The 15,044-nt window shown below is 40.2% G+C and overlaps 1 protein-coding gene across 1 annotated transcript in view; it reads right to left on the bottom strand.

Annotated features, from left to right (window-relative positions):
* LOC111150564 (LanC like 3) overlaps window positions 1-15,044 on the bottom strand; it is a 101,593-nt gene that overhangs the window by 396 nt on the left and 86,153 nt on the right. Inside the window, exons 3-4 of the mRNA XM_022508050.1 lie at window positions 14,237-14,434; window positions 6,806-7,013 (exon numbers count right to left, since the gene is read on the bottom strand). Coding sequence (XP_022363758.1) covers window positions 6,806-7,013; window positions 14,237-14,434 — 406 coding nt within the window. The remainder of the gene's footprint in view (window positions 1-6,805; window positions 7,014-14,236; window positions 14,435-15,044) is intronic.

The following is a 15,044-nucleotide window of genomic DNA, read 5'->3' as shown; positions in this document are numbered from 1 at the left end:
TGCCATTCGATAATTAAAAGTAAAAGAGACAGATAAATAACCATATTTTTATTTACTTGGAATAGAAGCAAACTGATGTATGACTGTTCCTTTAAAAGAGTAAATATGCTGTGTTTCTGCAGTCATATCATTTCTGAGCTAGGTTTCATTTATATGTGACAGAGAGCAGAGACTGTGAAAATAAATGGGCAAGATTTTATACAATCTGTGCTTTGGGCAAACAAAGGAATAAGATGAATGGGAAAAGGTGAGCAACATTTTATAATCATGACATCAAATAGCAAACTCAGCTACAAGATAGATTATTTTTAGGACATCTGCCTTAAAAACAAATCACTAGCCTCCAGATTCTCAATGAAAGATTCTTTTTCTTCTACCTGTATTTGCCACAAATCGTATTCAAATTCTTTACAATGGGTAACATTTATAGTACTTTAGAGCTTTGAAAGTGTTGTGACCTGTGTTCTGTCTTTTCGGACCTGCTTTGTTGGTTTCTGTTAATAATGCAATCACCCAATTCAGAGGAACTCACAGATGGGTAAGGCCTGAGAGCTGATACTGCCATAAATTTAGATTATTGCTACTGTGTTAGTGTGTGTGTGTGTGTGTGTGTGTGTGTGTGTGTGTGAGTGTATGTGTGTGGGGGGGTCCCATGAAGAGTAATTACTTATTTGATCTTTTTAGGGCTCTTGGATTTATCAACAGCAGCTTAAAATAAGTCAGCAGGAAACATATTGCAATTCTGTTTGGTACAATTTTTCTATCAACTGTTTTCCTGAATATGCAACACTTTTTAAATGGAGTTTAAAATTTTCAACAGTAGAGTGATGATGTCTCTTGAGAGTTAATTCGAAATTTGTCATTATGCCATGAAACTTCAAAGTATAGCTTCGAGGAGCCATAAGCTTTCCGGTGCCATGGATCATTTCAGTCTGTACTCCTCCCAGAAAAAAAGTCTTCAAATACAGAAAATAAAACACACAGGATTCCCAAGGAAATTAGTTCTATCGAGGCACAGTTAGCAAAAGTTGTAAAACCAAATTTGTGAAATAATAATATATGGATTCTTCATTAACACATTAAAGCACAAGATCTAGCAGTGAGTCTAATAACTGCTGACATTTTTAGTAGTTACGAGAGTCAAATATATTTCATAATATCTGCAACAAGAGCGATACGGCATGAGAATAGCTGTGACTTCTACCAGTGAGAGTCACGGCTAGTGCTAATTCTCCTGTGGTTTATTACCCACATCCAGAATTGAAGGTAATGCTCCTTTTCAGTTTGAAATATAATGCTCTTCTCAAGTAAATTCACAAGCCCCAGATTACGAAGCCCTGGTAGAGCAGAAAGAGGAAGGGCTTTGGAGCTGAGATCCCCAACTCTGATAATTTCATGTTATATGACCTTTGGCAAATTTCTTAATCTGACTTTAAAATGGTGAGGTTGCAGAGTTGTGTAAGATGACCTGTAAAGATTAAAGATACCATATATTAGGCTCTGAGCATATGGCAAGCATCTGATATATGGTAAATATCGTTTTTCACATAAACATAGTGGAATGTTTGTAAAACAGAGACAACCATTCCACCGTACCTGAAAAGAAACCCATAGTTAATTTTGCTCTTTCTCCTCCTGACCCTTTTTCCCCCCTAAGCTTTGATTTATTTAGCACATTATTGAAATTATAGTCTGTATAATATTTAGTATCCTACATTTTACTTGAAAGTATGATAAACATTTTTTGCACTTTTCAAAATAATTTCTAAATGATATATAGCATTTTATAAGCGTAAATAGACCAGCAATATATGGGAATAGCAGTTTCATTGTGTTCTGACGGGTATAGTGTGTTATCCCATTCAAGTGAAAATGACTAACGGAATTTGAATTAAAAAAAGATAAACAAGATGAAAATGATTGTTCCCCAAATCTACCCAGTGATGCAAAATTCAAGCTAGCAAATTCATTTTTCTAAAAAATGCTGTCAAAATAGAAGTCAGAATGGTAATTCTAGAACCAAAAAGAACTATAGACACTGAGAACATTACATATCAAAACCTATTGATTAGATAAGAATTGAACTCTGGAAAATTCATTCATCTGAGAATTTCATTATTGTTATTATCAGAAAGATGTAAGGTATTCTAATGAAGCATTTTTTTAACAGTAGAAAATACAAAAGGAAAGAAACACTAGAAAAAATAAAGGCAGAAAGTTTCTATGAATTAAGAAGCAAATGAAGCACAAAAAGAATCAATAAACAAAACCAAAAGCCAGTTCCTTGAAAGGATGAGTGACATAGACAAAATGCTGGTGTCTGACCAAAAAGGAAAACCATTAGGAATGCAAAAAGGTACACAATCACAGGCATGGGAAATTTAAAATACCATGAAACTATACTGTTAAGGTTTTACATCAAACATTTGAAAATCCATATGAACTAAAAGCTTTTATAGAAATATATTCACTACAAAAATTAATTCAAGAAGAGGCAGAAACCCTAAATAATTAAATATGATGGAAGAAACTGAAACTATTATCAACTATTTTTCTGCAACTATAAATTTCAACCGGTGACCAAGTAATGTTTATTACAGGAAGGCACATATTGTCTGACATTAGTGTTTTAGGAACTGCCAAAATTTGGGAAGTTTCCCCAGTTTGGGCCATAGAATATTTAACTTTGAATTACAATAAAATGGAAATTTCAGTACACTAAAGCAATTAAATGCGATGTCCCGCAAATATTCAGATATGAACTGCACATTTTCGGGCTCTACCTGGAAGTGAGAAATGGAACCTGTCTGAAGGGCCCTGGGCCCCAGAACCTCATAACTAAAACTCTGTAAGCTAGGATGGGTCTGCCAGAAAAATAGAGGGGTTGTTTTGGTCCTTTTTTACTAGGCTTTCTAGGGCCTGACAATCTCTGAGGAAACCAGTCCCAAAGGTGATACTGCATTAGTCTAGACAGAATTCAAAAGGACTTTCTTTTTCTACATTTGGGAAATAAAGGGTCAGGCTGCAACCAAACGGATTAGGGAGCCATGAATGAAAATATGTTAAAGGAATTCCTGAACAATGAAGTTCCAAATGGAGGCCTGACATATGTTAGTATTTTTCCTTCAGTTCCTACTGGCAAATGTCATAAAGGGTATTTCATATATATATATATTTATTTATACGTATATAAAATATATATATATTTCACCTAGAAAAAATATATGCATACGTGTGTGTGTGTGTATATGTGTGTGCGCACACACACACACACACACACACACACACACACACATATATATATATATACACATTGAATATTAGCTAAGTTGGCTTGGGAAAACCTTTGTGAGAAAATGACTTTAGAGTGAAGGTCTGAATGAATTCAGGTGCGTAGGAAAGGGAGCATTACAGGTGGGGGAACCAAAACTTCAAAGACTGTGAGGTAGGTTGCACTTGGCACCTTAAAAGAACCAACAGGAAGCCACTGTGGTAGAAAGAACTAGGTGGAAAAAAGTAGACGATGACATCACAGAAGCAATGGGAGGCAAGATCCTGTAGCGCCTTTTGTTCAGAGGACAGACTTCGGCTTTTACTCTGAGTCATATGGGAAGCCACTGGATTTTCCTAAACAGAGGAGTGTCATAATCTGACATGATATACATCCTAAGAAGCAAATGTCAAAGGTCATGGTGAAACATGGAAGCATTCTTAATAAAATCATCGTTACTATTGCCTCCATTAATGAACATTTTTATGGAGATTCCAACCCATGCAATGGGGGAGGTGGGGGAGAATACAAAGGAAGAAGCAAGTAACAAAATTGTAATTATTTGCAAATATGTCCATCTATTTAGAAAACCCAATGGACTCTAATGAAAATCTAATATAAACAGTAATGGAGTTCAGAAAGATGGCCAGATATATTATGACATCTATCAAAACTAAGACATTTATAACAATGCAGATTTCTAGGAAAGAAGTGCATCTTAGCTTGCTAAACTGCAATAAAGATTGTGCTCACAAACCTGGAAACATAAAATACCTAGGAATAAAATTAACAAGAAACATGCAAGAGCTTCTTCATAAGATGAAAACCTAACCAAATGACATTTCTAAAAACTTAAATAAAGGGAAAACATACCACATTCCTGGATAGGAAAACAATATTCTAAAGATGTTAATTCTCCCTAAAGTAACATATAAATTTATTGAAATTCCAATCAGATGGCCACAGAATTTTTTAAAATCTGAAAACTGATTCTAAAATACAATGGGAACGGGGTGCCTGGGTGGCTCAGTGGGTTAAAGCCTCTGCCTTCGGCTCAGGTCATGATCTCAGGGTCCTGGGATCGAGTCTCGCATTGGGCTCTCTGCTCAGTGGGGACCCTGCTTCCCCCTCTCTCTCTGACTGCTTCTCTGCCTACTTGTGATCTGCCTGTCAAGTAAATAAATAAAATATTTAAAAACAATAATAATAAAATAAAATACAATGGGAAGAATGAATGAGAGAAAATGAATAATAAAATATGGCAAGTCCAGAAACAAACATTTATATAAATTGCTTATGATAAATTTGACATTTCAAATCATTGGGGTAATTTGTCAATAGATATTATTGGAACGTTTTGTTTTTTCATTAAAAAACACAAAGACAGATACCCAGATAACCCCATTAGAAAAAGTAAGTTCTAGATTAATCAAAGATTTGAAAATTAAGGTAACTTTTAAGTGGGTGGGACAAATGGGTGAAGGAGGTATAAATTTTATTTTTGTGAAAAGTTAAAATCACAAAGGTACTAAAAGTCAAGTAAATTGATGTTTTTGTAATCTTGGAGTGGGAATGGTCTTTTTAAGTATAACACAAAATCCAGAAATCTTGAAAGTTTAACAAGAAAAATACTCAAAATTTTGGTCTGGCAAAAGACCACAAGCTAAGTTGAAAGAGAAATGGCAACATAGGAAAATGTTCACAGCATATATCGTAACAGAGAGTTACAATCCTCAAGCTAAGCATCACAATAGGATAAAAATAGGCAAAAGATGGGACGCCTGGGTGGCTCAGTTGGTTAAGCGGCTGCCTTCGGCTCAGGTCATGATCCCAGGGTCCTGGGATGGAGTCCTGCGTCTGGCTCCTTGCTCCGCAGGGAGCCTGCTTCTCCCTCTACCACTCTGTCTGCCTGTGCTCTCTCTCTCTCTCTCTCTCTCTCTCTCTCTCTCTCTGACAAATAAATAAATAAAATCTTTAAAAAAATGGGCAAAAGATAAAAACAGGCCAGGAATACCAATGGGTCTAATGACTTCAATTCTAAAATTTCTGTGACAAGAAATGCTTGCACAATAACACAGAAATGTATGTACTAGATATCTGGGACAATTTTGTTTGTTATCTGTAAAGATCACACGGGTACCAAGTGTTCATTACTTAAAGACTGGTGAAATTAATCATGGTACATCTATAATGAATAACTCTACAGTCATTTAAACAATGAGCTAGATCTATAGAAACTGAAATGAAGGATGTCCCTTGGAAATTGTTAATTTAAAATCATTAGCTGTAAATGGCATGTATAGTACTATTATATATACATAATAGTAGGATCTTATTAATATTTATATATATACATGGTTATATATGCATAGATATATGGACATGCATTTATGCATTGAGAAATGTCTCAAGTGATAGAACTCTAATTTTTAGTAATAATAACAGTGGACACTTACATTGCAGTTTTGTGTCAGAATCTGTTCTAAATGAGGACATTATGCTAAGTGAAATAAGCAGGTTACAGAAAAGACAAATACTGCATGGTAACACTTATATGAGGTATCTACACTAGCCGAATTCGTAGAAGTCAAGAATAGAATGGTGGTAGCCAGACACTGGAGACAGAGGGGGAAAACAGAAAGTTGTTGCTCAATGGGTATAAAGTTTCAGCTGTGCAAGGTGAATGAGTTCTAGAGATCTACTGTACAACACTGCCTACAGCTAACACTTAAAAGTATGTTAAGAGGGGGGGCGCCTGGGGGGCACAGTCAGTTAAGCATTCGACTCTTGGTTTTGGCTCAGGTCATGATCTCGGAGTTGTGGGTTCAAGCCCTGCACTGGGCTCCGCATTCAGTGCAGAGTCTGCTTAAGATTCTATCCCTCTCCCTCTGCCCCTCCTGCTCGTGCTCTCTCTCTCTCTCAAATACATAAATACATATTTAAAGAAAATGTTAAGAGGACAGATGTCATGTGAAATATTCTTACTACAATAAAAAACAATCTCAAATATACATACCCTTTGGCCCAGCAATTCCATTTCTAGGGCTTTATCTTTCAGATGGACCCATACATGGGCAAAATGATATATATACAAGGTTATTCATGACAGCATGATTCGTAACATAAAATATTGGAAATAATGCACATATCCTTCTACAAGGACTTGGTAACTAAACTCTGGGTCATTCGTACGATGTAATATTACACAACAATAACAGTGAAGAGTTGCTCGTGTGCTGATTTAGGGTGACTGCTCAGATAGCAAGGTGCTACCACTTGTATAAAAAAAAGAGGGACAAAACTTCAGATATACAGCCCGCCTATTCACTTGTATATACATACACACTGGATCTCTGAGAGGAGAACTAAGAAAGTGGTAACACTGTCACCTCGAAAGAGAAGCACATTGCTAGAGTGCACAGTTGACGCATTTTTCACTTTCCAAACCATGGGACTCTATCACCTATTCAGAACATGAATTCGATTCACGTTTAGGAAAAAAACAAAGAACAATCCACGCGACGATCAGCTAACCTTTGCGCCCGGTAGATGTATTTGGAGTTTCCGGTGAGACGGTAGAGCAGCAAGAAGACATAAGCACTTCCAGCCACACCGTGGCAAATCCCCGGCCCCTTCTTCAGCAGGCCCTTCTGCCACGTAAGTTCCCCACACCGGATACACGTGTCCAGGTACTGTGGTTTTTTGGAAACCAGATAAGCTTTGGCAAACAGATAGGCAATTCCTGTGAAAACATTGGAGATAGCAGAGGTGACTTTGGAGACTTATGCTACGGAGAACTTCTCCAACACGCTGTAAAAGGCTCACACATCACCAGTGTCAAACACCCGTTCTAATCTGGTGGGTCGGAGGTGGGGCCTGAGATTCTGTTTTTCTAACAAGCGCCCTTCTGGGAACCACGTTTTCAGTAACAGCGCTCTAGAATCTTCTAGTCTTACTTTACCCGTGAGATTTAGTTGTTTGAATTGTATCATGGTATTGGCCCCCAGAGACAGAGCAACAAGTACAAAGAGTGATACAACCCATAATTGACAAATGGGTTAAGATTTAATGATGGAGGAGCGCCTGGGTGGCTCAGTGGGTCAAAGCCTCTGCCTTCAGCTCAGGTCATGATCTCAGGGTCCTGGGATCGAGCCCCGCATTGGGCTCTCTGCTCAGCAGGGAGCCTGCTTCCTCTCCTCTCTCTCTGCCTGCATCTCTGTCTACTTGTGAGCTCTCTCTCTGTCAAATAAATAAATAAAAATCTTTAAAAAAAAGATTTAATGATGGATACTCTGCTAAGCATTCTGCATATCTGGCTATTTGAAATGGCTAAGAGTTTATACAGTCTGCCCATGCCCCCTCAGAGGTTCGGCATTTCTAATGTTAACGTGCTTATAACTATACACATTTTCTTCAGACAAAACTGGGAGTCCTTCCAGAAAAAACAATGATCCCAAACGACCTGGCCAAGACTTCTACTCCAGCCATAGAGCGAGTCCTTCCCTACTTGATTGTTCCAAAGGAAGACGTCTGCCTTCCAAACCCCTCAGCAGAGGCAATCTCAATTACACAGTCGGGAACAGAAACAAGAGGAGCAACAGCTATTCATGAAAATGAGTTCCCCCAAGTTCCAGATGCTCATATTCAGAGAGGAGATTAGTAACACCAGATCTCTCCCTCTCCCACACGGCCTCTACCTCTCTCCTACATAAAGTGGGAAAGACTGGAATTTAGCAGGCGTAAACTCATCCATCAGAGTTATCTTGGCCTCTCACTGTCTTTCCAAACCAGGCTATTTTACAACTCTGTGGAGACAGAAATTACCTTGTAGACAACTGATAGTAATGTAAATAATTCCTATTCCTAGAAAATCGCATTCTCTCTGGGAGAGGTGGTTTTGACTTCCCTCAGCCTTTGTGGTAGCAGCTGGTTTTGCATCTAGTAAGCAAATCCACGGTCGGCACTCCTAATGGCCCATAAATATGTCTGCTCCTGGAATTTTCCTTTGAAACCAGCTGTAACACATTTCCGGTTCCTTCATTAATTAATGAGCTAAATAAAATTGTTGACCTATGCTTACTTTATGTTTGTATGAGTCATGATTGTGTTCTCTTTTAGAATTTATTCTCTAACACTTCCTATGATTAACACATAACCAGAAGCTCTCCTCCGCCAAGGCTTTCCAGTCAACTACTGACAATGGTCACCTATAGCCTATTGTCCTTCCTCAGTTCTAGAAACAAAGTGTCTTCCACAAGCTAAAAGAAGATTTTAAAAGAATTGAACTTAGTTAATTACACATTTATTCATTCACTGTATCCATTCATTTTTAAGTGATCATTGATTACTGCATACATAGCCCTAAGCAGGACTTGTTTCATGGGCATGTGACCTGTATAGTCTCCAAGGGTCTCCAGAAGACCTCAAGCTGGGTTTAATACTCTGCTGTTACCATCTTGAAATTAATAATTGGTTTTTTAAAGAAGGCTGCATTTTCACTTTGCACCGGGCCCCCCCAAATTATGTAACCAGTCCTGGCCTTGGGTTCTATGAAATAAATGCTAAACAAGATTCCTGACCTTCAGGAAGGTACTGTCTAGAAAGGGAGAGAAGAATTTGTGCATGTGAACGATACATCACAGGACATATAGTTCATGATGCTGTTGGAGCCTAAATTGAATGATGTTGTCAATACCCCTACAGGGATCAAAAAAGTGGAAGTTCCCTGAGGGAGAGAGTTGGGAGAGGCCTGGGATAGAAGCAGGGCTTTCTTTAGGACTTTGCAGGATGCATAGGAAAACTCTAGGACCAAAATGAGTTAGAGCATTCTAGGCATCAGGATCAACAAGGGCAAAGATTTGGAGCCACGGCACACAATCCACATGAAGACCAGTAGAGCAGTGTTCTAAGCAACAGGACAGGGAGATGGAAGTGTGGATTGGGTTCACGTTATGGATGGTTTTACAAGTCCACTTAGGCAGCATGGACCGTATTCTGTGGGCAATAGGGAACCAGTGGGAGGGATTTTGTTGTAGATTCGTTGGTTTTTATTTTTAATGATGTGGTTAGTATTAGAGAAAATGTCCCACACTGGTGTCAAGAGAGACCTAAACAAGCACAATGGGGTAACTATGAGATGATCATGTTGTCAGAAAGATGGCAAAGAGGCTAATAAAAGGCTCAAAGGATGTGGTCATTGTTTAGATAGTAACTGAGCACCTACTGTATACCAGGTACAGTAGTAGGTGCTAAGGTTTAAAAAAAAAACCCTTCCCTTCATAGTGCTTACGATCTAACTGGAGGCACTAAGTTATCTGAGGGGAAGTAGAGCTGTCATGGAACACACAAGAAGGCTCCTAACCCACCCCTAGAGGTAGGAAAGGCCCACTAGGGGGAGTGACACCATCTGGCCTATCAAAGATGAGGAGGATTTCGCCAGGTGAACTGGGAGCCCTTGGTGCTCTGCTGGATTGCCTCTACCTTACCTGCAGGTGCCCCATTTCCCAGATGCTACAAGTTGGCTGCTAATAAAGCTCTCAGCTGCCCTCTTCTTGGGAGATTTGCACTCAGCCAAAGGAGGGGCTATGCTGTAAGCCCAGTTCCCCAGGAGATTTCAGCCAAAGACTGGCTAACACGGGGACACCAAAGGTCAGCTCCCCTGCCTCAGGATGGACCAACTCTGACGTGTCATCTGTGCCTCTTAGCATCCACTCAGAAGCCAGGTGAAGCTAGTCTCCAGTTGAGGTACGAAGAGCCCTCTGTGACTCAGGTCGTGTTCTGTTCACTGCCAACATCTCCTCCATTACCTACTTGAAGCTCTTCGCTTCAGTAAAACTAACCCTCCCCACAGTTCCCCTTCCTTTACTATGTAGTTCCAAGCCTCTGACTGACTTTTCTTGGAATAATCTTCCCAACTTTCTTGCCCTGGCCAACTCACCTCAGGCATCACTGCCTCCAGGAAGCCTTTCCTAAACCTGGAGGGGTACCAGGAAGCCCTTTTCTGAGTTCCCATCATTCCCTATACAAACCTGAGCACTTACACAATATCATATTACAATTATGTTTCTATTCCCCTAGAATAGTGCAAATTACCCACGGGCGGGAACTCTATTTTGTTCACCTTTGCTCCCCTCGCCTACAGCCTGGTGTTTGACATGGCAAGGGCTCCACAAACACCTGCTGGCTTTATAACATCTCATTTCTCATCCCAGCACAGGCTGACACCGCAGCGGAGACGAGGTGTGGAAGCAAGAAGGGATGATAGGGTCCGATGGCTGTGCCAGGCCATTAGCCCAAGGCAGCTTAAAAGCTATCGATCCTATGGTTCTGGCCAGAGACAAAGGACCTTTCCTGCAGCCTGAATCACACAATGGTATATGGAAAGGACCTTGAAAGACTTCTAAACCCCTTGTCTTCTAACCTGACCTACTGAAATCCGTAATAAGGCTGCTTAATCTAAAAGGAAGGAATGTTGGGTTTCTTTGCTTTTGATAGGAACTGTGTCATTTTGTCACCGGAACACTGATTATTGTGCACTGATAAGAAACCTAAGTCAGCAACGATACACATGTTTACCAAACTCTGGGAAAAGAAATTATTACTTAAGAAGTATGGTTTGAGAAGCTAAGCCTGCGAAATCTCGCAATCTAGCAAAGCCTCATGACAGCTCTACTCGGTACGCGTAGTTTGAACAGACTGGAGCATCACCGCATAGGTCCGATCTGGGTCCGTCATTTCAGTGAGACCCACATCGTATGGTGCACGACAACCCTTAGTGACCAATGACACCCACCCTGGAGAAGCCCTTGTTCTCTAGTCAAAGTCACATACCCAGGAGCCCTTGTGAAATGATTTTAAAAACTAGCCACACCTGTGTTTCACACAGCGGAAAGGAAATGCACAGTGTTACCACGGTAATGATGTAACATAACGCAACCCAGAGTTTATTTTAGCTGCGGCATTTGTTTAATGATTTGGTAAATGGCTCTCATCCTGTATTTCAGAATCATTAAGGCTATGAAGAGGTCAGATGGATCTGCCTGCTATACTTTGGTGCATTTAGTGAGAAAAACGAGACACTACACTGGTTATTTCTAAATGCGGGGCATCTGCAGATCTTTCGGGGCGTGTCCATCAGGAGGGGCAAGGGTCCACAGGACGAAGGGGATCTGCAGTGATCAAAAGACTGACTTTCACCGCTCCGTCTCCACATACTCGTTTCACAGATGAAGAAACAAAGCCACGAAAGGCACAGAGTGGTTTTCCCAAGGTCATTTAGTGGTTAGCGTTGGAGCTATGATTAGAACCCAAAGTTATTAACCTCGAGGCAAGAACTATTTCCATACTGCCTACATGATAACGAGGGCTGTCTGTCACCTGTAGAGGTGGGATGAAGAACTAGTCGATAGGAAGCAATTATAGGGGGAGATCAGGTAGAGCTGATGAAGTTCCACATTTGCATTATCTCCCGCAGGTTTTTATTCACGGAACCAGTCTGCTGCCCCAAACCATCCGCGCTGTTCATAAATCTACTCTCAAAAAACGTTTCCCTCCAACAAGTGAAAATGATTTTTCTAAGTCACCTTTTTTAAGAATTTTGAGGGAGTTCAAGTGTTGCCAACTTGATGGTCTTTAACCTGTACCCACCAGATTTATAATCACACTTATGCTGTTTTCAGGACCTCTCATCAAAGGAAGACCAATACCCTTGAGGGGGAGTGCGGGTTGGCATGCAGAATGGGCCCCAGTTGGTTCTCTATTCATTTTTGAGGTGGTTTATTTCTGGTAGTTCAGTGGATACAGGGGTTTAATGAGTTTGCTCTGCACCTTATGTTTAATCTTATGAAGACACAGAACGTGAATGATATATGAGGAGATATAAAGTCCCCAAGGTGATAAATCCTACACCATACGGTTACGGTACAGGATTTACAAAGACAGAAGGAATGTAGTGTACAAAGAGGACGGAATAACTGCTCCACAAAGACACCCCCATCGATGAACTGACCCAGTCACTCATTTTAAAGTATTATCTTCCCATCTTTCGCAATGCTTTTCCTAGTACATTGAGTCCCTCTAAAATATTCTGTTTTTAACTTGGGACACCTCCAAAATTCAAAGATTCTGGGGGTGCTTGGAGGATAGCCAGACACCATCCCTGAGAATGATTAAAGGGAAATGGGATATGGGAGTGCTGAGCCTAACATGAAGCGATATCATTTCCAGAATGGTAAATGACTTGTTTTTCTCCAGGAAGTTCAAAGCCAGAAGAAATGGGCTCAAGTCATCACCAGCGGGAATTAGCCTGGACGTAATGCGCAACGCGCTGGCGCTGGTACGAGCACACACAAGAGGCTTTGAAGTCCCTTCCTTAGGTGAATGTGGCGGGTGGAGAGAACATGGCCAGTGAGCTAAAACTTACTCTTCAACTCAAACTGTATCGAAGAAAAAATGAAATTGCAGTTGGATTACAGAAGATTAATTAGGTAAGGAGTGGAAAGGAAATCATAAAAATCAGGTAACAGACTAAAGAGAAATCAAATATATCAAGGCACTGAAGCTTAGCCTTGAAAATTAAATCCACTTCTGGGGCACCAGGGTGGCTCTCAGTCAGTTACGGGTCTGCCTTTGGCTCAGGTCATGATCTTGGAGTCCTGGGATTGAGCCTTGTGCCAGGCTCCCTGCTCAGTGGGGAGCCTGCTTCTCCCTCTGGCCCTCCTCCTGCTGACTCTCATTCTCTCTCTCAAATAAATAAATAAAATCTTTGGAAAAGAAAAGAAAATTAAATCGACTCCTAATCCAAAACTTTTGTGTTATTTTGGTATTTTCAATCTCTCCCTTGGCCAATCAACCGAAATTAATTGATTTATTTGAATTTAATTTCTTTCAAATTGCTCCTTCTCAGGAAGCCTAATTAACAGTATAATGGGATTTAAAGAAAGAAAGGAAGGAAGGAAGGAAGGAAGGAAAAAAAAGAAGAGATGGAGTCTGCTAAGTTTCTAGGCTCAATTCCCGAGAGTTCACCGCAGATGGCTTCTCAGTTCTCTAGACTTTTTATTAGGTGATGATGGAAATCCTCATTTGAAGACTTATGGAATAGTGCATCTCAAACTTTAATGTGCATATAAATCACACAGGGATCTTGTTAACATGCAGATTCTGATTCAGTGCATCTGGGATGGAGCCTGAGGTTGCCATGCTGCCCCAGCCCCTGGTCCAGGGCCCGCATCTTGAATTAGCAGCCTCCAGATTTATACTGTTCAGCACAGATATGGAGCCCTTGCCATGTGGCTAGTGGGAATTGAGATGGGGTGTTAATATAAAATATACACTAGCTTTCAAACACTTTAATATGAAAAAAACTAAAATAGCTCGAGTTTTAAATTGGTTGCATGTGGAAATAATACTTGGGGTATACTGGGTTATAAAATATATACTATTAAGATTCCTTTCACTTGTTTCTGTTTACATTTTTAATGGGGCTACTAAAAATTTAATTTCCTATGTGGTTCATATTATATGTTATAGGACAGTGCTAGTTTAACTTATACACAAATAGCTATAGATCATATATTTTTAAAATTACAGCATCGGGGCACCTGGGTGGCTCAGCTGTTAAAGCAGCTGCCTTCGGCTCAGGTCATGATCCCCAGGGTCCTGGGATCGAGCCCCACATCAGGCTTCCTATTTAGTGGGGAGTCTGCTTCTCCTTCTCCCACTCCCCCTGCTTGTGTTCCCTCTCTCGTTTTCTCTCTCTGTGTCAAATAAATAAAAATTAAAAAAAAAATAAAATTACAGCATCAGTTCTGGAGATCCTTTACAGATCAAGACTTTTTTTTGGTTTGACAAGCTTCATCTTGACCTTTTTAGCTCATGTAGTGATGACCTAACATGAGAAATATCCTCACTCCTCAGAAAAGACACCTCTCTTTGGCTAATGTTTTCAGGTAATAGTGTGGGTGAGACCTGGGGCGCCATGGCACCAGTGCACCAGCTCGTTCTCTCTCTCGATGGCCTCGCCGAGCTCGGGCGGCCAGTTGCAGTTCTGTTCCTGCTCCATGAGGAAGTCCACACTCTGCCACACCAGCTCCTGATCAGAGGGCTTGAGGTGCTCATGGTAAGACAGAAGCATCTGGAGAATGGACGACAGGCCGTGAGCTGCTCCTGTATCAAGAAACAAAGCATAATTAATTCACACAACTGGGAGGACAGCCCATTTCATTTAGGGAAAAGACAATCATAGTATTTAAAAAAAATGAATGGCAATATTACTTGAAGGCAGACACAGTAAACTCAACTCCATAACAGTAAAGCTTTCTCTTTGCACTCAGGCACTTGAACTCTCCAAAAAATGGCCTCAGTTTTGTCCAGTCAAAAATGATTCCTCCGGGGCGCCTAGGTGCCTCGGGTCAGTTAAGCATCCAACTCTTGGTTTCAGCTTAGGTCATGATCTCAGGGTCGTGAGATCGAGCCCTGCATCAGGCTTTGCACTCAGCAAGAAGTCTAATTGACAGTCTCTCTCTCTCTCCCTTTGCCCCTCCAATAAATAAAACTTTTTTATGGGGGATAAAAATGCCCCCACTAATAAATAAAATAAAATAAAAATTCTTCCTAAAATTTAGTCATAATACTTAAAGGTACCTTTCTTTCACTGGATTTTTGTTGGGTTAAAAAGCTTCCCAGGAAAATATTTATGCATTAGATAGCAATCTGATTTGTGCTATACATGTAAATGGCTAGAATGTTAATTTCTCTAAGAAGATAGATAGTGAAA

The sequence above is a fragment of the Enhydra lutris genome, unplaced genomic scaffold (assembly GCF_002288905.1).
Source record: "Enhydra lutris kenyoni isolate GAN:26980312 unplaced genomic scaffold, ASM228890v2 scaffoldscaffold23, whole genome shotgun sequence".
Lineage (NCBI taxonomy): Eukaryota > Metazoa > Chordata > Mammalia > Carnivora > Mustelidae > Enhydra > Enhydra lutris.
The sequence above is the reverse complement of the archived record's forward strand: the minus strand, read 5'-3'. Positions and strand labels throughout refer to the sequence as shown.